The sequence below is a fragment of the Erinaceus europaeus genome, chromosome 2 (genome assembly GCF_950295315.1).
Source record: "Erinaceus europaeus chromosome 2, mEriEur2.1, whole genome shotgun sequence".
NCBI classification, from domain to species: domain Eukaryota; kingdom Metazoa; phylum Chordata; class Mammalia; order Eulipotyphla; family Erinaceidae; genus Erinaceus; species Erinaceus europaeus.
The window spans coordinates 43,963,845-43,991,842 of record NC_080163.1 but is presented as its reverse complement, the minus strand read 5'-3'; the positions used below and the strand labels follow the sequence as shown (position 1 = coordinate 43,991,842).

Below are 27,998 nucleotides of genomic sequence, written 5' to 3'. Positions count from 1 at the left end.
AATTTCTTTTCTTTTTTTTACCTCCAGGGTTATTGCTGGGGCTGGGTGTCTGAATCCAAGGCTCTTGGAGGCTATTTCCCCCCTTTGTTGCTCTTGTTGTTTATTGCTGTCATTATTGTTGCTGTCATTGACAGGACAGAGAAAAATCGAGAGGAGGGGAAGACAGAGAAGGGGAGAGAAAGAGACAACTGCAGAGACCTGCTTCACCACTTGTGAAGTGACTCCCCTGCAGGTAGGGAGCCAAGGGCCTGAACTGGGACCCACATATGGGTCCTTGCACTTTGTGCCACTTTTAACCCACTGCGCTATGCTACTGTCCAACCCTCTAAAAATTCTTCATATTCAATACTCATCTCTACAAAGTGAAAATAAAATAAATAAATACATAAATAAATAAAGAGGACTGCTCAGCTCTGGCTTATGGTGATGCCAGGGATTGAACCTGGGACCTCAGAGCTAATAAAGTTACTTCAGGTTATCTTAAAAAATTTCTTTTTTAAATATTTATTCCATTTTGTTGCCCTTGTTTTATTGTTGTAGTTACTGATGTCGTTGTATTTAGATAGGACAGAGAGAAATGGAGAGGAGGGGAAGACGGGGGTGGGGTGGGGTGGGGGGAGGAGAAAGACAGACACCTGCAGACCTTCACTGCCTGTGAAGCACTCCCCTACAGGTGCAGAGCTGGGGGCTCGAACCAGGATCCTTATGCCAGTCCTTGCTCTTTGCACCACATACGCTTAACCCACTGTGCTACCGCCTGACTCCCTCAAGTTAACTTTTTGTGTAACTATACAAGTCCTACTTAATTTACTTATTGCAGAGTTTAGATTTAAATATCATGGTTTATAAATGATTTCTCTAAATATAACTTACTTATGATCTTTAGACCTCTAGGGTATATAATTAAAATTACCCAATCTAGTATTCTGTGAAAGCAGATCAACACACAACCTCTTACCTTTTTAAGTCTTTTCTTTGCAGCTGCTGAAGCACTTGAATCTTTTTTCAGAGCTTTTTCTGAAGACTCCTTTTTCCCATCAGCAGCCACATCACCTAAATTAGCAAGATCTGTCTCATCTCCAACTGAACTGCCACTTTCTAACAGTGCTGCTGCTTCTTCTTCATCTACAAGTAGTTCATCTTCAGATTCAAGAAGCATGTTGGGTTCTTGTTCTGTCTGGTCATCCTTGGTTTCCTTTTCGCCATCATCACCTGATTTCTCTTCTTGGTCTTTACCTTCACTTGTACTTTCAGTTTTCTGGGAGCCATCAGTTTTAGATTTTTTGTCACTTGGAGATTCTTTACCATCTGGAGAATAAGATCTCTTTCTGGAATAAAAGACAAAAAAACACCTTAATTTTATGTGATAGACAAAAGTTATATGCTAGTGTGAACACACACAAAACCAAAATTACCTGGACTTATCTTTTTTCAGTAAATCAATGCCTCTGTTTGGAATCTGTAAGACAAAATTTTGCATACGTTAAACGTACACAAATATATCTAGTTGCAGAATATACAATCACCCAATAATTGGTGTTTGTATGATATATCAACCAAATTAATTTAGTTTCAGTAACCAACTAAGAATTTTATCTGTGTACAGCTCAACACAATCAAAATTTTAATATAGCAGTGACACAACTCACTTATGTATTTTGGTAGTAGAACTGATTGAATAATAAAAGTATTTCCTACACATACCAGGTTAAAAAAAAATTTTTTTGACTGAAGCCCAGAAAAGGTTTGTTACCTCCTATTAACAAATCCTATAATTTTAACATGTAAAAATGTTTCAGCATGAAATATATGAAAATAAGTTTTAGTATGATGATGAAAAGCATTACATACCCTTAGTACCAGTTTTTTATATTTCTCAGACAGGTCAACTTTCACACACCTCCCTTGAAACCAAAGGGCTTTTTTCAAACAGTGGTCAACCATTGCCATTGCATCTTCTCTGGTTTCCATCTCAATAAAGGCCTAAGAGGGAAAAAAAAGACTTCTTCAGAGAACTGGTTTTTGATTTTTTTCTCCCTATCCATTTAATATGAAAATTTAGTCTTAAAAGGATTAAAAACTAAAAAAGAGGGGGTCGGGCGGTGGCGCAGTGGGTTAAGCGCATGGCGCGAAGTGCAAGGACCGGCATAAAGATCCCGGTTATTGTTGTTACTGATGTCATTGTTGGATACAACAGAGAAATAGAGAGAGGAGGAGAAGAGAGGGGGAGAGAAAGATAAGACACCTGCAGACCTGCTTCACCGCTTGTGAAGTGACTCCCCTGCAGGTGGGGAGCCGGGGGCTCGAACTGGTTCCTTAGGCTGCTCCTTGCAAAGTGGTCCTTGCACTTTGCGCCACCTGTGCTTAACCCGTTGCGCTACTGCCCCGACTCCCAATCATATACTTTTAAAAGCTCCTTAAGAGGGGCGGAGAAGTAGCATATCCAGTTTGAAGTGCCTAGTCTCCATCTGTGGGAAGTGGTGGTGGGGAAGTTTCAAGAGTGGTGAAACAGTGCTGAGTGCTGTCATTCTCTTATCAACCCATAACCTCTCAATTTCTCTCTGTCATATATATATATATATATATATATATATATATATATATATATATATATATATATATAAAACAAAAAACAAAAAAACCCCACCTTCTGCACCCTCTAATGATTCTGGGTCCATACTTCTAGAGGGATAAAGAATAGGAAAGCTTCTAATGGAGGGGATGGGATGCAGCTCTCTGGTGGTGGGAATTATACCCCTCTTATCCAACAGACTTACTGATCATTATTAAATCAGTAAAAAAAAAAAAAAAAAAAAAGGTGGGGGGAGAGGGGAGAGAATGGTTACCAGGAGTGGTCGATTTGTGATAAAGGAACTGAGTCTCAATGGATAAAACATTGAGCTCTCAAGAGTGAGATCCTCAGTTCAATCCTAAGCAGCATATGTACCAGAGAGATGTCTGGTTTGTTCTCTCTCCACCTATCATTTTCATCAATCAATAAATAAAGAACAAAAACCAGGGAGTTGGGAGGTAGTGAAGCGGGTTAAGCGCACGTGGTGCAAAGCCAAGGACCAGCGTATGGATCCCGGTTTGAGACCCTAGCTCCCCACCTGGGAGTTGCTTAACAGGCAGTGAAGCAGGTCTGCAGGTGTCTGTCTTTCTCTCCCCGTCTCCCCGCCTCCCTCCATTTCTCTCTGTCCTATCTAAAAACGACGACAACAATAATCTAACAACAACAATAACTACAACAACAATGGCAACAAAAAGGGAAAATCAATAAAAACAAACACAAAACAAAAACAAAAATATCCCCAACCAACAAAATAAAAAACCTTGGGCTGTGTAGACAGCATAATTATCTTCCATGGGGAGTCAGGCAGTAGCACAGAGGGTTAAGCACATGTGGCGTAAAGCGCAAGGACCGGTGTAAGGATCCCGGTTCGAGCTGGCTGCTCCCCACCTGCAGGGGAGTCACTTCACAGGCAGTGAAGCAGGTCTGCAGGTGTCTGTCTTTCTCTCCCACTCTCATCTCCATTTGTCTCTGTCCTATCCAACAACATCAATAACAACGATAATAACTACAACAATAAAACAAGGGCAATAAAAGGAAAAAAAAATCTTACATGGATGAGGTTCTGAGGTTTCAAGTTCAATCCCCAGCACAACCATAAGTCAGCGCTGAGCAATGCTCTGGCCTCTCTCACAACGGTAAATAAAATATTTTAAAAAATTCCTTTAGCGTGGGGGTAGATAGCATAATGGTCATGCCTGAGGCTCCAAAGTCACAGGTTCATTTCCCCATCCCACCATAAGCCAGAGCTGAGCAGTTCTCTGGTTGATGGAACACTGCTCAGCTCTGGCTTATGGTAGGGCACAGGAATGAACCTGGGATTTCGAATCCTCAGTTATGAGAGTCTCTTTGCATAACCATTATGCTATCTAACCTCACCCCCAAAAAATTTCTTTTCTTTTTTTGCCTCCAGGGTTAATTGCTGAGGTTTGGTGCCTGTACTATGTCCACTGCTTCTGGAGGCCATTTTCCCCATTTTATTGCCCTTATTGTTGTCATTATTATTGTTGTCATTGCTGTTATTGGATAGGACAGAGAGAAATGGAGAGTGAGGGGAAGACAGAGAGGGGGAGAGAAAGACAGACACCTGCAGACCTGCTTCACTGCCTATGAAGCAACCCCCCTGCAGGTGGGGAGCTCGGGGCTCGAACCAGAAAACTTGTGCCAGTCCTTGCTCTTGGTACCATGTGCACTTAATCCACTTTACTACCACCCAACTCCCCCAAAATTTCTTCAATAGTCCAATGCTTGCAAAACACTGAGACACTGTTGAGAGGAAGTATGGACTCAGAGTTCCAATTCTGAAATTTTATCTGTTAACTATGTTATACAAATACAAAAAAAAAAAATCCATATGATGCAAAGTTCATTAACAGTGTCAAAGTGGGGCTGAGTGGGTAGCATAATAGGTAAGTGCACATATTATCCCAGCCCTACCTGAAAGGGGGTGAGTGGGGGAGCAAAGCTTCTAAAAGATGAAGCAGTGCTGCAGCTATTTCTTCTGTCGTAAGGAGAGGGGAGGGGTGGTAGGGGAAAGAAGGCTGCTGGGAACAGTTTGGAGATATAGGCATCAAGAATTGGCAATAATGGGGTGAGGAATCAGTGGCCGGAGAGGGGGTTCAGTGGTCAGACTGTAAAATTTGTACATCTAAGGTCCTTGGTTAGATAAAACACCATAACAACAAAAACTTTATGAGAAATCTTATTCAAAAGCTGCACATGCTTATTACCTGACTCTTCATCCTCATCAATATGTAATTCTTTATTTTCCCGTAAGGTTCAGCGAGCTTGAGAACAGCACTGTCAGAGTAGCCAGAATGTGGTAAATTGCTGAGATGTATCACTCGTCCAAGTTCCTGCTTTTGATCAAACTTTTGATCTGGCTTCCCTTCAGGTTTCTTAAGGGAAAGGGGAGAAAAAGTCAAATGTTGGTAGGTACAATATAATTCTTAAACAGCTAAAACTAATAAATGCTAAAGTAGTATATTAAATGGGTAATACAAATTTGAAACAAACAGAGAAATTACCTTTATTCTTTTATACTTCTGGGATAAGTGAACTCTCACTGGCTTGCCAAATACCAATGCTGGTGTGGTTGTATAATAGTCCACTGCAGCCTGGGCATCTTCTGTGGTTGCCATTTCAATAAATGCCTGAAATTGTACAGAAAAGATTATTCCTCAAATAGTCCAAGTGCTGTCCAACATAATTCTAGATATACTTAATCATTAAATTCATTTCACAATTCTAAAAGAATGAAGCCAGCATTGTTAACCTAAGTATTATTTGGTACCATTTTAGTAAGAAGTTTGAAATAGCTTCTCATAGATTATTCTTTTACAGTTTGTATTATAGCACTCCACTTAATATTATTGATATGTTTCAATGATTAGCATTTTTTCTAATGTTTACATTCCATGCTGAGAATTTAAGATCACATTTAGAGTTTGGTTTTCTAATACAAAATCATATAAACACTTTAGAAAATACATTATTTCAATATATACCTCATTAATTTTATTTAGAATCAGATGATTTGAAATGACCCCAAATGGTTCCACCAGCTGTAACAGTTGATATCTCAAGTTTTTTCCTCGCTGAAAATCCATGATGTGAACAACTCGGCTAGTTTCCTATCCATTAAGGGGGGGAAAAAAGTCAAGTCTCTTTAGAAGCAGGATAAAACAGGTCACATTATTTATTTTTTTGGTTGATAATTAATCAAAATGGATTCAACATTTAAAAAATCTTAGCACTTGAATTAAAAACTACATGGCAAATCAGTAATTGGGGTTAAACCTCAATGTTTTAGAAAACAGTTTCTATACTGATTTTATTTTTGCCTCCAGAATGATTGCAGGGTGCCTGTACAATGAATCCGTATCTCATAGCAAACAACCCCCACCTCTTTGATAGAACCAACAGAAACTGATATGGGAAGGCAAGAGACACCTGCAGCACTTCTTCACCACTAATGAGACTTCCCTCTTGCAGATGGAGACCAGTGGCTTGAGACAGATCCTTTGGCAGGGTAATAAGTATGCTCTATGAAGTGAGCCACTCTCAGACCCCTCTGCACTGATTTTTTTTTTTTTTTTTACAGTTTTTCTGGGGCCAGGTGGTGGCACACTTAGTTAAGCACACATACAGTAATGCATTAAGGACTGGGGTTCAAGACCCATTCCCCACCTGTAGGGGGTAAGCTTTGTTAAGCAGTGAAGCATGTCCACAAGTCTATTTCTTTCTCTCTCTCTCTCCCCCCTTTTTAAAGTAATATATCTTTTTAAATTATATTTATTCATTTATTTATTGGGTAGGTAGAGCCAGAAATCAAGAGGGAAGGGGTGAGAGAGACACTTGCAACACTGCTTCACCTCTTGCAAAGCTTTCCCCCCGTGAGGACTGGGGGCTTGAACCTGGGTCCTACTGCATTTTAACCAGGTGTGCCACCACCTGGTCCCTCTCCCTTTCTATCTCCCCCTCCTTTCTCAATTTCTCTGTCCTATCCAATAAAAGAGAGAAAAAAGGGAGCTGGGTGGTAGCACAGCGGGTTAAGCGCACATGGAGCAAAGTGCAAGGACTGGCATAAAGATCCCGGTTCAAGCCCCCGGCTCCCCACCTGCAGGGGAGTGGCTTCACAGGCGGTGAAGCAGCTCTGCAGGTGTCTATCTTTCTCTCCCCCTCCTCTCTCCATTTCTCTCCTATCCAACAAGGACATCAGTAACAACAATTACAACAATAAAAAACAAACAAAAAAAAGCTTTCTTTTTATTCATACTTTTTAAATTAATGATTTACAAAATAATAGGAATACAATTCCACACTGTTCCCACCACCAGAGTTCTATGTCCCCATTCCTCCACTGGAAACTGCAGTGATTCTACGAAGGTCACAGATCTGGGTTTCATTAAAAAAAAAAAAAAAATTAATATCTGTTTACTTATTCCCTTTTGTTGCCTTTTTTAAATTGTTGTAGTTATTATTGATGTCACTGTTGTTGGATAGGACAACAGAGAGAAATGGAGAGAGGAGGGGAAGAGAGAGGGGGAAAGAACACCTGCAGACCTGCTTCACCACCTCTGAAGTGACTCTCCTACAGGTGGGGAGCCAGGGGCTCGAACCAGGATCTTTAAGCTGGTCCTTGAGCTTTGCACCACGTGTGCTTAACCCACTGTGCTACTGCCCGACTCCTTGATTTGATTTTTATTTTTTATTGCCACCAGGGTTATTGCTGGGGCTCAGTGCCAGCACTATGGACCTACAGCTCCCTGCAACCATTTTTCTTTCTATTTTGCCTCCAGGGTTATTGATGGGGCTTGGTGCCTGCACTACAAACCCACTGCTCCTGCAGGACATTTTTTCCCATCTTGTTGCCCTTATTATTGTTGCCATTGCTGCTGCTGTTATTATGGGATAGGACAGAGAAATTGAGAGGAGAAGACAGAGAGGGGGAGAGAAAGACACCTGCAGACCTGCTTCACTGCTTGTGAAGTAACCCCCTGCAGGTGGGGAGCCGGGGCTCGTACTAGGATCCTTATGCTCGCTGGTCCCTGCACATTGAGCCATGTGTGCTTAACCTACTGTGCTACTGCCCAGCACCCCCTATTTTTATTTGACTGGACAGAGAAATTAAGGAGAGAGGAAATAGAGAGGAAGACATCTCCAGACCTGCTTCACCATTCATGAAGCAGTTGGGAAGTGGGGTTGAACCTGAGCCCCTGCATATGGTGGTGTATGTGTTTAAGTGGGTGAACCACTGCCTAGCCTAACCTTTTTTTATAAGAGGGGACTTGGGTGCTTGTACTTGGGTCCTTGTGCATTATAACAGGTGCACTCAACTAGGTGTGTCACTGCCTGGCCCCCTGCACTGATATTTAAATTGAATACTGTAGTGGTCTGGGAGGTGGCGCACTGGATAAAGCATTGGACTCTCAAGGATAAGGTCTTGAGTTAAATTCCCATCAGCATATGTACTAGAGGAATACTCGGGTTCTTTTTCTCTTTCTTCTCTCATTAATAAGTAAAATCTTAAAGAGCAGAGTGTGATGGAGATAGCAGTGCCCTGCCCCCCCACCATTCTAAAATAATAAAATTTAAAAACAAAGACAAACAACAACAACAACACACACACAAGCAGTGATACTGACCACTCGGCCTTTTTGCATGTGTCTTGGTCCTTGTAGGTTACCATTTCCAGCACCTTTAAAGGGGAAAGTATTTTTTAAATTTAAAATATACCCTGGAGAAAATGCTTTTATTCTTATAAAAAACATTAATGCTATAAAAATTTGAAAAGGGAATGTCTTTCAAACACAAAAGAAAGCATCTTACAAATATCCTATGAACACCATGCTTTTTCATTCCTTGTTATTTTGAATAGCCTTTTAATGAACCTTCTTTTGCCTAAAATTACTGTATTTAATTTCTTTTTAAAAACTATTTTCTTTTTTTTTTTTTTTAGTATTTATTTATTCCCCATTGTTGCCCTTGTTGTTTTATTGTTGTAATTATTCATGTTGTTGTTGGATAGGACAGAGAGAAATGGAGACAGGAGGGGAAGATAGAGAGGGGCAAGAAAGACAGACACCTGCAGACCTGCTTCATTGCTTGTGAAGTGACTCCCCTGCAGGTGGTGAGTTGGGGGCTCAAACTGGGATCCTTATGCTGATCCTTGCGCTTTGCGCCACCTGCACTTAACCGCTGCACTACCGCCCGCCTCCCACTATTTTCTTTTTTAACTTATTTATTGGATAGAGACAGAAAATCCAAGAGGGATGGACAGAAAGGATGAGAGACACCTAAGGACTGCTTCACCACTTGTGAAGCTTTCCCCCTGTGGGTGAGGACCAGGGACTTGAACCTGAGTCCTGACACACTGTTAACATGTGTATTTAACCAAGTATGCCGCCACCCAGCCCCTTTAATTTCTATGGTACAGGTTTTCTTCTTTTTTTTCGGGGGGGGGGGGGGAGGGAGGTTAACAAATTTTACATCACCCAGATTTCCTCTTGGTCCAACTGCTGGTCCCGCAAGGTGAAATGAGGGAGGTGGAGGTCCCAAAATTCCTGGTGCTGGGTTTGTAGACTGCTGCAACATGAAGGGATCACCCCTAGTAATGTGAAACATGATAAAGAAGCAAGTCAGAAGAGAACACTTCTCAGATGATCATGATTACCTTGATCTTTGAGGGCATTTAATGTGTGGAGTAACCAGGGAAAAATAAAAACAGCAGTATGTGGCCTGGGAGGTAGATAAAAGCATTGGAGTCAAAGCATAAATTGCCGAGTTCAACCCCCGACAGTACAGACATCAGAGTGATACTGGTTCTCTCATAAATAAGTATCAAATAATAAAAATCATCACATAACATACTTCCTAAAAATTCTTTTGCCCAGTGATATTTTAAATTATAATTTTTTAATTTGATACCACAGAAAAATGGGGAGATAGGGAGAGAGACACATCTGCAGTACTGCTTCATTGCTTGTGAAGCGTTCCCCTGGTGGTGGGGAATGGCCTTGAACCCAGGTTCTCATGTATGGTAAAATGTGTGTTCAACCAGGTGCATCACTGCCTAGTCCTTTTGCCCAGTGAAGTTTTACTAGTATCTCATTTAGTAAAAAAACAAACAAAAACCAAAAACATACATATATATTTCTTTGAAATGCTGAAAGTTGAACCTTAATTCCTTATATTGATCTCCACTACAAAGAATAGCTTAAAAAACTTAACTTACATTGTGTGTCCTGTATCATTGTCAGGATTCCACTCTGGGTAGCTTTAAAAAGACCAGAAAATTAACTTTAAAATAAAACCATCTCCCCACAAAGTAACTTTGGCCTTTAATATAAGAGATTATTGATAATGATTTAAAGCACATATAGGCGCTTCCAAAGAAAGACTATAGATTTTCCTTCTCTGATATTAAATACCGACAGCAGAAATAGATTGATCATAGTACTTTTTTTGTAAAGAAGGTTGAATCACTCATGTGAATTCATGTGATCAGATCACTCTACTTATCCACTAAGATATTCACAGGTTATGGTAGCAGAAAAAACAGTCCATTTCATAAACTATGCTTAAGTGAAAAATGCCAGTCCAGTCAACAATGGTTACTGTGTGCTGCCGAGAGACAGGGAAACTTTAGGCTTTACATTTCATTCCAGTAATTTAAACTCAAAACTAAAGGTATTTCAAAAGAAATACATTATTTTATAACTCTATAAATCACTACAAAAATATATATAAAATACATTTAGAAGAATTTTGCTTGTCTTCTTTTAAGTCTATTTAACATTGTTAACTCAAGTTAAAAAGGTCAATCTTTATTTAGCCTATATAGATTAAATAACAAAGTATTACCATTACTGCAAACAATATTCCACGTAAGATTCCAAAACTAGTTACTTGGTTTGTGATTAGCATTGCCTGAACATTATCAATTATGCAAAAACAATACTATGGGTATTACAAGTAAATGATAAACTCCCAAATGCCAATTAGTGGCAGGCTTCTGATTCACAATAAGGATGCTTTAAAGGTATTTCAAACTCCTACATTTCAAGAAGCAGCTGGCATCGGCGACTGTGACTTGCTCCATTGATATGTTGACTCCACTCCTGCAGCAAAGTAAATTAGTAAAATTAACAAAAACCAAAACATTTTATTTTGAACCATTAGAAGTTAGGGTGTTATTCTATATGCAACATCACAGGCTGTACAAACAGCAACCCATCAACTACACTTTATTTAAAACCACTTATATGAATCCTTATTGCTTGATCCTGCCCTCAAATACGCAATGCACATTCTTGGAAAAACTGGATAACCTGGGCTGACATATTAATGGGCCTGACATGGAAAGGTATTACAGAAAAAATAAAAAACAAAACAAAACAAGACAAAAAAACAGTAACTGGCCTTGAGATCAGTAAGACACTAAATTTTTTGTTATTGTTGTGGACCAAATTGAATTATTTATGTCATAGCATTCATCTGTCCTATAGCACTCTCCATGGGATAAAATAGTTATACTTGAGTCTATTTCTTCTAGGAAAATATGTAATTGCAATTGATTACTTAGAAAATGGAATCTTTTTTAATATCATACAATCACTGAGGTGTGTCTCACATGTATTGTAACTATGAAGACTTAAAATGCTCCCCATCTGGCTCCCATTATACTGTCCAAAAAATTTCAAAATTCTAAAGAATTCCAAAGAGATTTCATGAGTTCCTGTTTACAAATTTTATGTATTGTGTTTTGCTCTTTTCTGGTTATTTTAAACCTAAAGGGATTATTTTTCCTTTTTTATTTCATTTTACCACAGCACTGTTCAACTCTGGTTCCTGGTGGTATGTGTGACTGAACTTGCGATCCTGGAGCATCAGCCATGAATTTTTTCCCCTCCCTTTTCATAATCATTGAGCTCTCTCTCCCCCACCCTTTTTATTTTTCCTATTTTTAAGCAAATAAATTTTCCTCCCCTTAGATAAAAATCCACTTGTAAATGATCACTATTTTAGGCAATAAAGAGTTAGGAGAGGTAGGATGACAAACTGCCTAGACTTTGCCTAATGTGCCACTTGCTATGTGACTCTTCAGTGTATGCTGGGTTGTTGAAAAAGTCATGATGTATTTTTTTTATACAAAAATGCATCAAGACTTTTCTGTCAACCCAATGTTATTTAAATTCATTGTGATTTCATTATTCTCCTAGGGTTTTGTGAAGAGTAGGTTAATAAAGGTAAGCTGTTTATAAGAACATTGCCAGGCACAGAGAAGTGCTCTAAAAAGAACAAAAATCCCCACATTCTTTCAGTGTTTATAAACCTATTTTCTTGTTACTATTCTACTCTTCACAAGTACTGTTCTCACACCCAGAAAATGAGGTACCTTAATAAAAAAAAAGAGGCCACCCACATTACTTAATACAATTATATTTGGAGTATAAGACATGGTCAGGCAGTCTTTTTAAAAGGGTTTCTCACAGCTAAACTAAATATGGAACCAAATTACAAGAGATACCTTTTTGAAAAGTTTCATTCACAAAGGTATTTTATAAATGGGAACCTAATTTATAAAAACGGATTTCTATTTTAACAATTTACACACATTCTTATGCCGTAATCCCATATAAGAACTAAGAAGAAACATACTCCAAACAGAATAGTAATTCTCAGAACTTGGAGAGCTATCTCCCAAAGCTTGATAGTCTTTAAAAGATAATGACTAGTAGCTAAGGAATTAGAAGACATTGCTCTAGCTGACTCTACAATCAGATATTTGGGATATAAAAAGTTGTCCTTGCAAATCAACAGACCACGGACTTACTGAAGGCCACTTTAAAAATGGCTGCAAGCAAGAAGCACCACAGATAAAGTTCATAAAACTCAGAAGAGGGATTGGAATTTTCTGAAGTGAAAATATTCAGACTTTTTTCTTCTAATTAATCGGAGATGGAAAGGGTTATCTAGAGAGTGTTTATATTCAATCCCCATGCTCTTTAAAACTTCTAATTTACATTAAGTGTGTTATGTCTTTCAAAGTCCCACAAGGAAGGCCAAGATCAAGGAACCAAACACACCCACTACTTATCATGTATTAGACCTTTTACTCTTTTGATTTAAAAAGTTAGGATTAAATATCAAGTGTTTGTGTAGCTTTTTAAAACAAACATATACTTGGGTTCTATATAGAGCTCTCACAGATTAATAATGAAAAAGATTCACTCTCTGAATTCAGAAGTTCTATAGGAAAAATACATTCACGTTGATGTCTCTCTTAGTGAAAAAGAAAGGACAAGTTAGAGAAACACTTCTGGAGAATAAAGAATCATTAAGGGCTTCTGGAGTAATACTAAAAGGAAAATATAAATTCAAGTGACAAGAAAGTGAAAAGGCTGTAGTGGACAATTTTAAGTGAAAGGAACATGAGGGAAGTTAAATGACCTAGATAGAAGTAAAAGCAACACCATCCTTGAGAATCACTGGTCAAAAATAATGACAAGTTAGATCATGTTTTTCATCGAAAAAGTTTACTTCATAGTAAGAAGAAGTTTTGATCATGTAAGAATAACATTACCACTAAGTGAAAAGAGCAGATTTTCCAAGTTATGCAGCAATACCAGAGAGCAGGATGAAATATTTAAAAACTCATTATCTAGTTTTACCACAATATTTTTTTTTCTCATCTAAATTGCTTTAAAATTAGCTGTAAAATGAGACAAATGGTCACTACTAAAAGTGAATACTTAGTAATTCTGATGTTTCCAATACTGTGACAGAATACCCAAATTGGCTGGGGTAAAATAGTTACTTATAGGTTAAAATAGTACCTTCTGCACTAGGGTAGGGGAAATCTTACTCTTAAATCTAGTTTCATCAAGAACTTTAGGAACTAAAAGGCAGCAAAAACTTGAGAAAACAATATATAAAATTAAACATTTCCTTAATCAGTACTTTTCTGAAATGTGCAAGCAGTAAAGTTAAATTACTGCTCAAAGTGAGGATAGGCTTCCAACATAACAGTCCACCAGAATAATTTTCATTTTAGACAATGAAATTAGAATTTAGAGATACTATCTGAGAATACTGCCAAGTCTGCAATCAGGTAAATAAATGGGGGGGGGGGCGGGCGGGACAGGTGGCAGCATGATGTTGTGTAAACTTAAGGACTCTTTCATTAAATCAACTAGCCTCAGACCTAAAACTAAAAAAGTTAGGTTTTAAATCTAAACTTGAATACAAATATATTCATTAAGGTATTTAGTATAGCCAACAAATTTGGGGCTTTACTTCTTAAGTGAAAATTAATCTATTAACTTAAATTTAGTGTTTGATGTTATTTTGTTTAGGTATGAACTAAAAATGTTCATTGTACTCAGGCTATTTAAACATTAATTCAAGAGATTTCTGTAATTTAGCTAAGATTTACCTACTTCTTCAAAGTACATTTAATTGTAAATCCAAACAAATGTCCCTTCTTTTAATTATCTGAGACAAAAACACTAAGCTCCAAACACAGAAAAGGAAATATTTGGTAATACTTTTAAACAGAGCATTACAAAAATCTCTAAATTCTCTAAAAAGTAAAAAAAACAAAAACTCACTGAAAATGTACTTAAAAGGAATAGATATGGAAAGAAAATGATCATTTCAGATGTTTCTGTAAAGAAAATTCCTTGCCAACAGTAATCACCCAACCAATTACATGGTAGCAATACCGTCCACTCAACACATCAGGGAAAAAAATGGATGGTCACAGATAGACTGAACAAGTGGAGTGCTATAATGTTGACTTAAAGTCAAGCACACTATTGTGGGGGAAAAAATGAGTACACTGAAAACCTTGAAAGAGAAAGAACCTCATATTTAAAAGGGCATTTTTAAAAAGTCTCCATTTTACCAGATGTGATGATTAAAGTAAAGGAGAATTAGGTTTTTTGTTTATTTTGTTTTCCCCTCTCAATTGAGTATACCAGAAGTCTGAACCAGAAAAAGAATATGCTTTTGAGGAACACAGATTAGGGTGCAGTTGTTGATTTTTCCAAGGCTCTAGAGGGACAGATGCAACATGGAATAATAAAAAGTGAATCTGAAGTGTGTTTAAGAAGTTGTGGAAAAGGAGAAAAAAATGATGAAAAATTTCATAGCATGAGTTTATGTTAAGGAAAATTAAAAAAGGAAGGATGAACTAATCTACAATGTGAAACACACTAAAATACCAGGGCTCTACATTAACTCTTTCCCTGTAGCCACAGATAAAGAAAAATAGAGAATTGTTCAAGAATACATCTTTACTACATACAAATCAGCAATCAAGACAGATGGAGCTGAAATCTAGCATCCTGAATGGCAGAGGCACATTGACTGCAAAAATAAATAATACTTAAAGCAATTCAACAAAGCAGACAAAAAAAAAAACCTGCTTAAATTATATGATTAAGAAGAACATATGGATGCCAAAAACCAACAAGATAATCCCAGTGGATGACAGCTTTGTGGCTAGAAGTGATCTAGGCAGAGTCCATTAATGTAAAGCCCTGGTTTAAAATGCTCAAAAACAATCACTTTCCAAATAAAATAAGTATTCTCAAAAGGTATAAATTTCTTGACCAACTCAGTGTCATCAGACTACAGAATTAGATTAAAAGATATAGGTAAATACAGAATAGGCACTACAATGTAAAAGAAATAAGAAGTATCTTTTGCATTAACTCACCTTATTAGAATGAACTGGCAAATCACATATAGAGCACAGATGGGGATAACCCTTCGGTAAGAGTCCATGGAAGTCTTCAATATTGCTACTTGGAGGAGCGCCCCTCTTTTTCTCAAAGAGAGATCTCTCTTGTAAGGGACCAGGACCACGTCCCATTCTCTCATACTCACTGTCAAATTTATGATAGTTATGCGAAGTCTCACCAAAAAAGGAATCATCCCTACACCTTTCTCCATCTCTTAATCTGTCATCTTCATAATCCATTCTGTCATAATAACCAGATTCTTGAGAACGACTTCCATGGTCATAATCAAGCACTGGGTTGAGACTAGGACCACGATCATCAAAACTATCTCTTCTAAAGTGCCTTTTTTCTTCCCAATCATCCCTAGGTACTCTGTATGGTGGCTCCCGTGTAGCAGATCTGCCATCTCTACCATAACTCAATGTAGGGCCTTCTTCAGTTCTCCTCCTTTTAAGCTGTAGAAGGATTTGGGGCAAATTCTCAGGAGTAATCTTGTCCTCTGGATAACGACTCAGTTCATCTAAGTCTCTAGCAGACAGACCAAAGCTGGCCAAAATGTTACTGGCCTGGTCTGCATCTCCACGGTGTTGAGAAGACAAAGGGAGTGGACCTCTACTTCCAATGTTAAATATAGACTGCAAATTATGGGAAGAAGTACTAGCAGAAGACAGTGCACTATGAGCTCCTTGTTGATTCAATGAAGAACTCATTCCAAGATTCATTAAACTAGCAAGGCGTGCAGTACCCTGGTTCATCCTTCCAAGAGATGCTGGCATACTTAAAGACTGGGTAGCAGCAGCAAGAAGGCCTATTCCTGCTGCAGAGAGGTCACGCCCATGACCCTGCGAGTCCCTACCGAGAGATGACTGCTGGAATGACTTGGACATTGTAGATCTATCTCTTGTCTAGTTTATAGATTTAAAAAAAAAAAATCAAGATGGTCAAAAAGAAAGCTCAAACTAGAAAACTATGTTAACTTTGCTTCAAAAAATGGTTACGCCAAGAAAAAGGATCAATAAGGACTGTAGAATCTTCTTCAAGCTGAGAACCAGCAGACAACTCTGTAGAAAAATAAGCAATTTTAGTCATATATCCCTTTAAGTAGATGCTGTTGTTTTTAAGAAAAAAACTTATGCATCATGTTGATTAAAAAAAAACACTTAAGATCTCAAACTTACAAGGAATTTATTACATATCTTAGATTCCAGAGGTATGCAGAGTCTGCATATAGATATTTAAAAAGTAGTTTTTTTGCTAAAGTGTAGCTACTTAAGGGAATTTCTTATTGAATTAAAAAACATTTCAAATGAAGTGTTAGATGTCTGAGCACATAAAAATTTCAATAAAAATATAGATGGAAATATTCTTTAGAAGAATAAAAATACATCCTATAGTATGATGCTTAAGTTCCAGGAGAAGACTAAAAACAAAAAAAACAAAAACAAAAACAAAAAAATCAAGGTCAGCAAGTCTAAGATGAATCAGTTGCATTCCGCTTCAGAAAATGAGATCTATTACCACTATCAGAAAGAACCAAGTAAAATCACAAGTAAATGAAGCATAAGCATCAAGCACCTAGTATAAGACCTAAGACCAAACACAACAGTTGAAAGTTTATGCATCAAAATCAATTTGAGATAAAGACAGATGCGAAGAAAAATAAGTGACTTTCTATAGTTCAAGGATTTCTGTACCCATTTAAAGTCATAACTAACTGCTTCTTACTGCCATCCTTTATCGGCAGTGCTTATTTCATTTCTAATCTTAGGAGGTAAGGAGAACTAAATATGGCAACTAAAGAAATCGGAGACCATCCAAGAAAATACCCAAGTACTGGTGATTTAAAGAAGCAAACACCCCAAGTTAACATCTATCATCACAAATTTAATGCTCTGGGCTAGAGCACCTCTAGAGCTCAGAGCAGGTACAAAATAAAAACAAAATCATGCTTACATAGAATTCTGTAAAATCTACACAAGAATAGCCTGATTACCTGCAAAATTTCAATTTTGAATACAATCCCTCCTCAAGATGTATTTCAGGATGAATTACTTTTGTTTTATTTAAAAACCAGTATTTTGACCATAGAAAGTTACATCAGAATTTGCAAAGTATTTGCATGTAAGTCTCATAAAAACGTGACGATGTACATTAACTGGTGCCCTTGATGAAACAATTTTATGTAATCATAACTACAGACTGTTAAATCTTAAATTGTCACAAAACTGTATTAAGCACTGCCCACTTAAGTTTTATGTTTCATTATCCACCACCCAACAATGGCACTTTAATATTAAACTTTATTACAGCAAAAATGAGACAATAATTCAATACAACTCTATTATAGGACCAATTCCACCAGTGATATACTCAAGGCAAAGAAACAGTGGATGAATACAGTGGTAAAGAAAGTTATTTTTCTTAAATTACAGGTAAGACTCAGATTTTACAAAAAGAATGTAACAAAGTTAAAAAGACAGAAATGCTGTCAGAGGTGACTGGAATTATAGATGTTTTTGCATACCAAGAAAGATGAATTTGAGAAAAGACACCAAAGAAACTACTGATAGTTATAGATGAGATCAACTGTGTAAACTACTTAGACATAAAGGTAAGATTAATAGACAAGAGTTAAGTGGACTACCTTGGAAGTATATTTTTGATATGTATAAAAATGCCATACAGAATGATGGTTGAAACACAGTGTAAACACTGGTAAAACCCTCTAAGTTTTCATATATATTAATTTAAAAAAAGCTTTAGAGGGTCTTTAAAAATCTCAGCCATGAAGGTACTAGTCATAGCTTTGTTCTTCATGTGATGGTCACAGTTTCGTGTTAATGAAAATGCAGTCTTGAAAAAAAACACTCAACTCTCTTTCTCCCCTCAAGGAAACTATATAATGTGAACATTATCATGTGCAAACCTTAAAAAACCTGACACGTTAAGGAAATGCTTGCTGGATCAGAATTCCCGATTTCTCTTCACTGTTAAACACATACGAAAATGGTGAATGGGTCTACATGTACATGAAATGGTGGATCTGCAGAAAGGCAAGATTAAGAAGGTAAAAGATGATAACCTTAAGACAAAACAAAATGGATGTCAGAAAAAAACAGCAAACAACGTAAATCCCACGACAATTTGTAATCTCTTACATATAACCTTAAATGTTTGAGACTCAATTTAAATACAGCCCCAAGACAAGGACATGAATACAAAAAGCAATCTTAAATCAGTCATCGAACAAAATGAATATATTACAACAAAGAAATTGAGGGAAACAGCACTGCTGAGAGAATATTTATGAAAACAGTTCCTTTGGTCTATATGGTCAGAGTAACACAAGACCAACAAGACATTTTAAAAGGCTCATTTAAGTGGGACCTCAGAAAACACAATGTTGAGATGTTTAATAAATTACTAAAAGATTAGCAACTCTGATTTTCCAAGTTGCCTTTCATAGTAAATTATAGCAGGTCAATAAATGAAAACTATTCTCCTTTGACATAACTTGCCTGCAATGAAATACCAAAACCCCACTTTGCCACACATTTAAAAATCTATCTAGGATTAGGGAAGAGTTAAGCTTACTAAAAGCACAGAATTTGGCAAGACGAAGAAACCAGAGGCCACCTTATGCTAGAGTTGAGCAGTGCTCTCACTCTACTCATCCAACTCCCCACAAAATAAAATTTACCCCTCTTGAAATCTATCCATAAATTCCAAATAGCCACCAATGAAGAATCTTTCGCTTTCAGTGTTCTCAGGTTCAAACCCCACTACCATAAATTAGAGCTGAGCAGAGTTCTGGTAAAAATAACAAAAACAAGGGAGCCGGGCAGTAGCGCAGCGAGTTAAGCGCATATGGTGCAAAGCACAAGGACCAGAGTAAGGACCCTGGTTTGAGCCCCGAGCTCCCCACCTGCAGTGGAGTCACTTCACAGGTGGTGAAGTAGGTCTGCAGGTGTCTTTCTCTCCCTGTCTTCCCCTCCTCTCTCTCTGTCCTATCCAACAATAAAACAAGAGCAATAAAAGGGAATATTTTTTTTTAAAAAAAAAGGAACAAGGGAGTCGGGCTGTAGCAGCGGGTTAAGCGCAGGTGGCGCAAAGCACAAGGACCCGCATAAGGATCCCGGTTTGAGCCCCGGCTCCCCACCTGCAGGGGAGTTGCTTCACAGGCGGTGAAGCAGGTCTGCAGGTGTCTTATCTTTCTCTCCTCCTCTCTGTCTTCCCCTCCTCTCTCCATTTCTCTCTGTCCTATCCAACAATGACAACAACAATAATAACTACAACAATAAAATAAGGGCAACAAAGGGAATAAATAAAATAAATATTAAAAAAATTTAAAAAAGGAACAAAAAACACCAACCAATATTATCCCCAGTAACTTTTTTTTTTTTTTTACACCAGAGCACTGCTCAGCTCTGGTTTATTTATGGTGGTGGGGGGTATTGAACCAGGGACTTTGGAGCCTCAGGCATGAGTCTCATTGCATAACCATATTGACCCCAACCCCTCAGTAACCTTTATAAACACATATTTGTACACTACAAACACTACAACTTTATATCCCAATTCTTTTTTTTTTTATATCCCAATTCTGAATTAGGCTTACAACTTTTTTTTACCTCCAGGGTTATCACTGGGGTTCAGTGCACCAGCACTACAAATCCACTGCTCCTGGTGGCCACTCCCCCTCCCCCATTTTATTCAACAGGACAGAAAGAAATTGAGAGGGGAGAGGGTAGATATAGAGGGAAAGACTTGTTTCACTGCCTGTGAAGTGTCCCTGCTACATGTAGTTGCAGTGCGTGGGCTCGCATCCAGGTTCTTGCATAGTACTATGTGTGCTTAACTAGGCACACCACCGCCCAACAAAACCCCTCCCCCCTTTAATAGAGTCTAAACATTTCCTACTGTATGGTTAAAAAGTTTTGGGCAGCAAAGACAGCATAATGGTTCTGCAAAAGACTTTCATGCCTCAGAATATGAGGTCCCAGGCTCAATCCCCAGCACCACCATAAACCAGAGTTGAGCAGTGCTCTGGCCTTTCATTAAGTTTTAAAAAAGGGAGTCGGGCTGTAGTACAGCGGGCTAAGCGCAGGTGGTGCAAAGCACAAAGACCAGCATAAGGATCCCAGTTCGAACCCCGGCTCCCCACCTGCAGGGGAGTCGCTTCACAGGCGGTGAAGCAGGTCTGCAGGTGTCTTTCTCTCCCCCTCTCTCCATTTCTCTCTGTCCTATCCAACAACAACAACAATAATAACTACAACAATAAAACAACAAGGGCAACAAAAGGGAAAAAAAAAGTTAAAAAAAAGCCAAACACACACACACAAAGTAATTTTCAAGTAAGTTTCATGGGTTGAGGAGGCAGCTCAGATGTTAGAATACAAATCTGTGTGATTTAAGACTCTAGCAGTCTCAAGTTTGACCCTTGGCATCATCTTATAGTAGACTTCTAGCTCTTTTTCATATAATAATAAGTCTTAAAAATAGTTAAGTTGGTAGTTGGGCGTTAGTGCAGTGGATTAAGCGCACGTGGTGCAAACCAAAGTGCAAGGACCAGCGTAAGGATCCCGGCTCAAGCCCTCCGCTCCCCACCTGCAGGGGAGTCGCTTCATAAGCAGTGAAGCAGGTCTGCAGGTGTCTATCTTTCTCCTCTCTCTCCATTTCTCTGTCCTATCCAACAAGGACATCAGTAATTAACTATAAGAAAACAAGGGCAACAAAAGGGAATAAATAAACATTAAAAAAAAAAACCTTAGGACACCTACAGATGTGCTACACTGCTCATGAAGCGTCCCCCCCTGAAGGTGGGGGGTCACACCTGGGTCCTTGTGCACTCAACCAGGTGTTCCGGGCTCCCAAGAAGATATCTACTACCAAAGGGACTTTAATTCTTATTTTTTTGGTTAAAAAAAAAAAAAAAAAAAAAGGTGTGTGTATAGTTGGGGATCCTTGTGTATCTAATGTGCTGTCACCACTCCTGGGTTGACCTTTTCATTCAGTTAACTTCAGACAGAGAGGGAGAGATGCCACATTATAGGAATTTCCCCTGGTGTCATGGTACTCCCATAAGGTGCCTGGGCAATCTCCTAGACATGTTCTATTTTATTTTTATATTTACATCTCATATGATAATGTAGGCAGCAGGCAGGTTTTTTTTTTATTGTATTTACTAAGCCTTTACAAATAACAGTTTCCTTTTAAAGGCTAGTCATTTTTTCTATCTTAATGCTATCACTGCCTTTTCTCACTACATATAATGTCTGAAGAACTATTCATTTTCTACTGTGAAATCTTATATTGCGATCTGTGCCATAATCTCATGTCACTGTGACATAATTTTTATTTTTTATTTAATGAAAGATACATAGAAACACCAGAGCACAGACCAGCTGCATTATGGTGGTACTGGGTATTGAACCTGGAACCTTAGAGCCTGAAGTATGAAAGTCTTTTGCATAACAATTATGCAGTTTCCCCAGTCCTCATAAGGTTTTTTAAAACTAAAGCACTGCTCAGTTCTGGTTTGTTAGTGTGTAGGGGGTGGGATTTAACTTGGGGCCCCAGAACCTCAATCATTAGCCTTTTGCTTAATCATTATGCTATCTTCCCAGTCTCTCTGACATGACACCTTATTTGAAAGACTTAAAAAACTTCTTTGGTGGGGGTCGGGCGGTGGCGCGGTGGGTTAAGCGCATGTGGCGCAAAGCGCAAGGACCTGTGTAAGGATCCCAGTTCGAGCCACCAGCTCCCCACCTGCAGGGGAGTCACTTCACAGGCGGAGAAGCAGGTCTGCAGGTGTCTTATCTTTCTCTCCCCCCGTTTTCCCCTCCCCTCTCCATTTCTCTCTGTCCTATCCAACAACGAACAACATCAACAATGGCAATAATAATAACCACAATGAGGCTACAACAACAAGGGCAACAAAAGGGGGAAAAGATGGCCTCCAGGAGTGGTGGATTCATGGTGCAGGCACTGAGCCCAGCAATAACCCTGGAGGAAAAAAAAAACAAAAACAAAAACAAAACTTCTTTGGGAGTCAGGCGGTAGTGCACCGGGTTAAGCACATGTGGCTCAAAGTGCAAGGATCGGCTTAAGGATCCCTGGATTGAGCCCCCGGTCCCCCACCCGCAGGGAAGTCACTTCATAGGCAGTGAAGCAGGTCTGCAGGTGTCTTTCTCTCCTCCATCTTCCCTTCCCTCTCTCCATTTCTCTCTGTCCTATCCAACGACGACATCAATAACAATTATAAATACAACAATAAAACAAGGGCAATAAAAGGGAAAAACAAAACAAAACAAAAAAACCTTTAAAAAAGAAAACAAATGCACACAGGCAGCATAAGGATCCGTTTGAGGGGGCGGGTGGGCACTTCACAAGTGGTGAAGCAGGTCTACAGGTGTCTATCTTTCTCTCGCCCTCTCGATTTCTCTCTGTCCTAGCCAACAACAACAGCAATGACAATAACAATAAATACAAGGGCAACAAAAAAAAAATGGCCTCCAGGAGCAGTGGATTTATAGTATACAGCACCAAGCCCCAACAATAACCCTGAAGGCAATATATATATGAATTAGAAAAAAATAAAATAGTAAACCCCTAAGAAAATAAAGTCCCCAAATCAAATAACATTGCATCCACGGATCGCAACCTAATCAACGCAAAGAGTGCCACCCCAGCATGCTTCACTTCAGACTGTGTCCAGAGACTTCAGGTGTGGAATGACAACCTTTCAGCTTCATCACTCGGGTGAGACCTTTCCTTTCATAGTATTCTCTAATTCCATTCCAGGTGTTCCACTCCCCAATAAAGTCCCCAAACCTAGATATAGTCCAGGTCCCCTGAGATAGAGCATAGGTTCACCCGTGCCCATAAACTAGGGGAAAAATATATACCTGAAAGCAGAAGTACACAAGAGCCTGCAGGGAATACCTCCCAACACTTCATCTGCACTATTCCAGTCTTTGGGTCCATGATTGTTCAACAATTTGTTTGGCTTTGTATGTTAACTCTCTTCAGCCACCAGGTTCTGGATGCCAGCAAGATGCTGACCAGACTTCCCTGGACAGACGACCCCATCAATGTGTACTGGAGCCCCACTTCCTCAGAGCCCCACCCTACTGGGGAAAGAGAGAGACAGGCTGGGAGTATGGATCGACCAGTCAACGCCCATGTTCAGCAAGGAAGCAATTACAGAAGCCAGACCTTCTACCCTCTGCAACCCACAACGACCCATACTCCTAGAGAGATAGAGAATGGGAAGGCTATCAGGGGAGGGGATGGGATATGGAGATCGGGTTATGGGAATTGTGCGGAACTGTACCCCTCTTATTCTGTGGTTTTGTTAACGTCTCCTTTGTTAAATTAAAAAAAAAAAAAAAAGAAACCTGCAAAAAAAAAAAGAAAGAAAAGAAAGTCCCAGCTCTATTAATTTCAGAATTGTATAAAGCAATGTGTCTATCATATAACAGAAAGGTTGAAAACTAAGTATTAATACTGTAAGTGCTTTAAAACTATTATTCTTATTTTACAGTCCTAGAATTATTTTCTAGCACAATTCTTGAGCCCATGGCTAATGATAAAAGAACGTGCCAGAGTGCCTTCAGCTACTAATACAGAAACCTATACACTTATCATAGAAGAGATTCCTATGGTGTTTTCCCTAGGCTTCCATTTTTTTTCATGATTTTCAAAACTTTGCTTCTCTCTTCTACTTTAAAGCAAACTTAATGGTTCCCTTCTTGGTTTCTTTCTTTCTTTTTTTTTTTTTTTAACTAGAGCAGTGCTCAGCTTTGGCTTATGGTGGTGTGGGGGGATTGAACCTGGGACTTTGGAGCCTCAGGCATGAGAGTCACTTTGCATAACCATTATGCTATCTACCCCGTCCCCTTCTTGATTTCCGTAAGATTTGATCTATACTTTGATTTGGTAGTAGAGAGCACAAAGACTGCTCTATTACTTAAAATGTGTTTGTGTCTTGTTGGAACAAAAATAATGCCTATTCAAACAGTTAACTTTTTTTATTTGCCTCCAGGGTTATTGCTGGGGCTTGGTGCCTGCACTATGAATCCACTGCTCCTGGAGACTATATTTTTTCCCTTTTTAAAAAATATTTATTTTTTTCCATTTTGTTGCCTTTGTTGGTTTTGTATTATTGTAGTTATTATTGTTATTGATGTCATTGTTGTTGGATAGGACAGAGAAATGGAGAGAAATGGGGAAGACAGAGAGGGGTGAGACCTGCTTTACCGATTGTGAAGCTAATTCCCTGCAGGTGGGGAGCCGGGGGCTCAAACCGGGATCCTCACGCCGGTCCTTGCACTTTGTGCCATGTGTGCTCAACCCGCTGTGCTATGGCTGGCCCCTCAGTTAACTATTTTTTTAAGGTCTATATTAATATGAGAAAAAGGAGAGAACCAGAGAATCACTCTGGCATATGCGATGCCAGTGATCAAACTCAGGATCTCAACATTTTCTTTTATGAAGGTCCAATGTCCTAGCCACTAGACATCGTTTTTAATGTTACATGATTCTCACACCCAGTGAGAACTCTATAGAGGTTAAAGAACCCACCCAGAGACATTTGAATAAAAGGAGGTGGGGGTGGTAATAGCTCACCATTAATATGCTTGAGGGCTTAGGTTCAATCTCTTGACACCACCATGAGCAAGAGGCTACCAGTATTCTAGTGTTTCTCATAAAAAATAAAATTTTAGGGAGTTGTGCTTAGCGGGTTAAGTGCACGTGGCGCCAAGCGCAAGGACCAGCATAAGGATCCCGGTTTAAGCCCAACTCCCCACCTGCAGAAGAATCACTTCACAGGCGGTGAAGTAGGTCTGCAGCTCTTTCCCCATTTCTCTGTCCTAACCAACAACAGTGACATCAATAACAATAGTAACTACAACAATAAAACAAGGGCAACAAAAGGGAATAAATAAACAAATATTTTTTAAAATGTTGATACAACAGATTTTTTTCTTTTTTGTCACCAGGGTTATTTCTGGGGTGTGGTACCGCTAGGCACCACCATTTCAAGGTATCATTCTTTTTTTGAGGAGAGAAAGAAATAATGACTCTGAGGAGAGGCAGCACCTTCAAGGCCAAGGCTATCACTTAATCCCTATATTCTTCTACAATTCACAAGAAGTTTAACAGCCTATAAGTTCCCCCAAAGGGGAGAAAAGAAAAACCTTACAAATCACCCTGAAATCACAGAACCAATGATACAGCTACACAAAGACTCCAGTAGTAACAATTGATTTCACTTCATACTTGTTGCATTTATTATCTGCCTGCTACATTACTTACCACAGACTATTTCTTTTTTATTATTATTCAGCAACATATCATAGCCAACAACAGTAGCTGGGAAGAACTACAACTTTCCAGACGGGTGACTTATCACTAATCCATTTGTGGTTAAGACAGGTACCAACAATCACAGGCTATTCCAATTCTAGATCAGAAAAAAAAGCCTGAAATAGCTTAAAAAAAATTTTTTTTTTCCCCCTCCAGGGTTATTGCTGGGCTCGGTGCCTGCACCATGAATCCACCGCTCCTGGAGGCCACTTCTCCCCCCTTTTTTGTTGCCCTTGTTGTTGTAGCCTCGTTGTGGTCATTATTATTGCCATTGTTGATGTTGTTCGTTGTTGGATAGGACAGAGAGAAATGGAGAGAGGAGGGGAAGACAGAGAGGGGGAGAGAAAGACACCTGCAGACCTGCTTCACCGCCTGTGAAGCGACTCCCCTGCAGGTGGGGAGCCGGGGGCTCGAACCGGGATTCCCACGCTGGTCCTTGCGCTTCGCGCCACATGCGCCTAACCCACTGCGCTACCTCCTGACCCCAGCTTTTAAAATTTTTAAACAAAAAATTAAGTTAAATAAAAATAAATAAAACTGGGGAGGAAATCTGCTGCGGAGCTGGTCAACATGACTATAGTTCTGGGTTCAAAGCCCAGGCTGCATAAAACTGTAGAGCTGTGCACTGGGCTCTTAATCTAGCTCTTTATTATTTATTCACAGAGAACATTAAGGCTTGATATATAACTAGAAAATTGTAAGGAAACTATCACATCAAAGCACCCTATCTACTCAGAACTGCCACAAGTAAAACTATCTTCAGGTTAGGGAAGATAGATAGCACTGCACTCTACCATACAACCTGTTTTAATTCAAGTTCATATTTAAGTTAGCAACTGCAAAGCCAAAGTAATGAATCCTTTTAGAAATTACTTACAATTCTTGAATATATTCAGCACTCTATCCACCATCCCAGGACACTCAAGAATTTCAGAGTGAAGCCAGCAAAATAACTTGATTGTGTGCTACCATACCATATGCAGGGTCCAGGTTCAAGCCTGGCCCCTCCTCTATTGTCTATCTTTACCTGAAAAAGTTAGCTCGAGCAGTGAAGCACCATCAATGACAGAAATAAAGAAACTGCAAAACACACTTTCTACAACCCACCCACACCACCCCAACAAACCCAGCCTTGTCCATTCTAGACATAAAGTCACACAGATATACTTAGAAACTTAGCCACAAGTATGGGGCAGTTTTAATATAATTCTATGTCAAATTATTATTATTATTATTTATTTTCCCTTTTGTTGCCCTTGTTATTTTTTTCATTGTTGTTATGGTTATTATTGTAGTTGTTACTGATGTCGTTATTGGATAGGACAGAGAGAAATGGAGAGAGGAGGGGAAGACAGGGGGAGAGAAAGATAGACACCTGCAGACCTGCTTCACTGCCTGTGAAGCGACTCCCCTACAGGTGTGGGGAGCCAGAGGCTTGAATGGGGATCCTTATGCAGGTCCTTTTGCTTTGAGCCACCTGCGCTTAACCCGCTGGGCTACCTACCGCCCAACATGGTCAAATTATTTTTAACCAAGTGTGCTATCTAATAAAGCACTACTCAATTCTTCCTTTAGATAATTAAAAGAGTTAACTGCAGTTTATATTTAGTTTCAATGACCGTGAAATATTTTACAAAATCATATCTTTCTATTCTAGTATTTCAGCACATACTTTATACAAGCGCTACTTTACATGAGTTTTTTTTTTTTAAGTTTCTTCCTGCCTGCACAAGTAAATGCAAGTTTAGAAAAGAAACACCAACCACCCATGTCAAAACAAATAGAGGTAATAGTATATTTGGGTGTTTCTATTTTTATACTTATTTACACATTTCTTTGAAATTGAACAAGTGTTTAAATTTGCCTACCACGATTTTTATTATTTTCTATATTGCATTTCCACTGTTGAAATTTCCCTTCTAAAACAGCGTTTGATAACTATAAGTTTTCATTAAATGGTCACACCATAATCAGTTCAAGTACGGTTAAACATCACAACTAATTATGCACACAATTACTTTAGCAACACTGTCACTGAAAACTTATACAACCACCTCAACCATGAAATTTTAAATTTTCTATAAAACTAAGAATTTGAACTGTATTTTACACTTCTAAAAGCATGTGAGACATCGTCTTTGCATTCCTCATTCTTTAAATTGTTATCATTTGTGGGGCCGGGTGGTGGTGTACCTGGTTAAATGCACATTACAGTGTGCAAAGACCCGGTTCGAGCTGGGAAAGCTTTGCAAACGGTGCAGCAGGTGTGCAGGTCTCTCTCCCATCTCCCCCTTCCTTCTCAATTT

The 27,998-nt window shown here is 38.9% G+C and overlaps 1 protein-coding gene across 7 annotated transcripts in view; it reads right to left on the bottom strand.

Annotated features, from left to right (window-relative positions):
* Positions 1–27,998, bottom strand: part of MATR3 (matrin 3) — a 38,637-nt gene that overhangs the window by 8,168 nt on the left and 2,471 nt on the right. For 5 of the 7 annotated variants that reach the window (XM_016185775.2, XM_060178935.1, XM_060178951.1 and 2 more), the window contains exons 2-12: positions 15,297–16,382; positions 10,631–10,692; positions 9,807–9,848; positions 9,067–9,179; positions 8,218–8,270; positions 5,578–5,703; positions 5,098–5,223; positions 4,801–4,968; positions 1,852–1,983; positions 1,416–1,459; positions 959–1,328 (exon numbers count right to left, since the gene is read on the bottom strand). In XM_016185775.2, coding sequence (XP_016041261.2) covers positions 959–1,328; positions 1,416–1,459; positions 1,852–1,983; positions 4,801–4,968; positions 5,098–5,223; positions 5,578–5,703; positions 8,218–8,270; positions 9,067–9,179; positions 9,807–9,848; positions 10,631–10,692; positions 15,297–16,208 — 2,148 coding nt within the window. In that variant the 5' untranslated portion in view covers positions 16,209–16,382. Of the gene's footprint in view, positions 1–958; positions 1,329–1,415; positions 1,460–1,851; positions 1,984–4,800; positions 4,969–5,097; positions 5,224–5,577; positions 5,704–8,217; positions 8,271–9,066; positions 9,180–9,806; positions 9,849–10,630; positions 10,693–15,296; positions 16,386–27,998 lie in introns of those variants that run through there. The other 2 variants (XM_060178942.1, XM_060178955.1) reach the window with 2 other exon arrangements.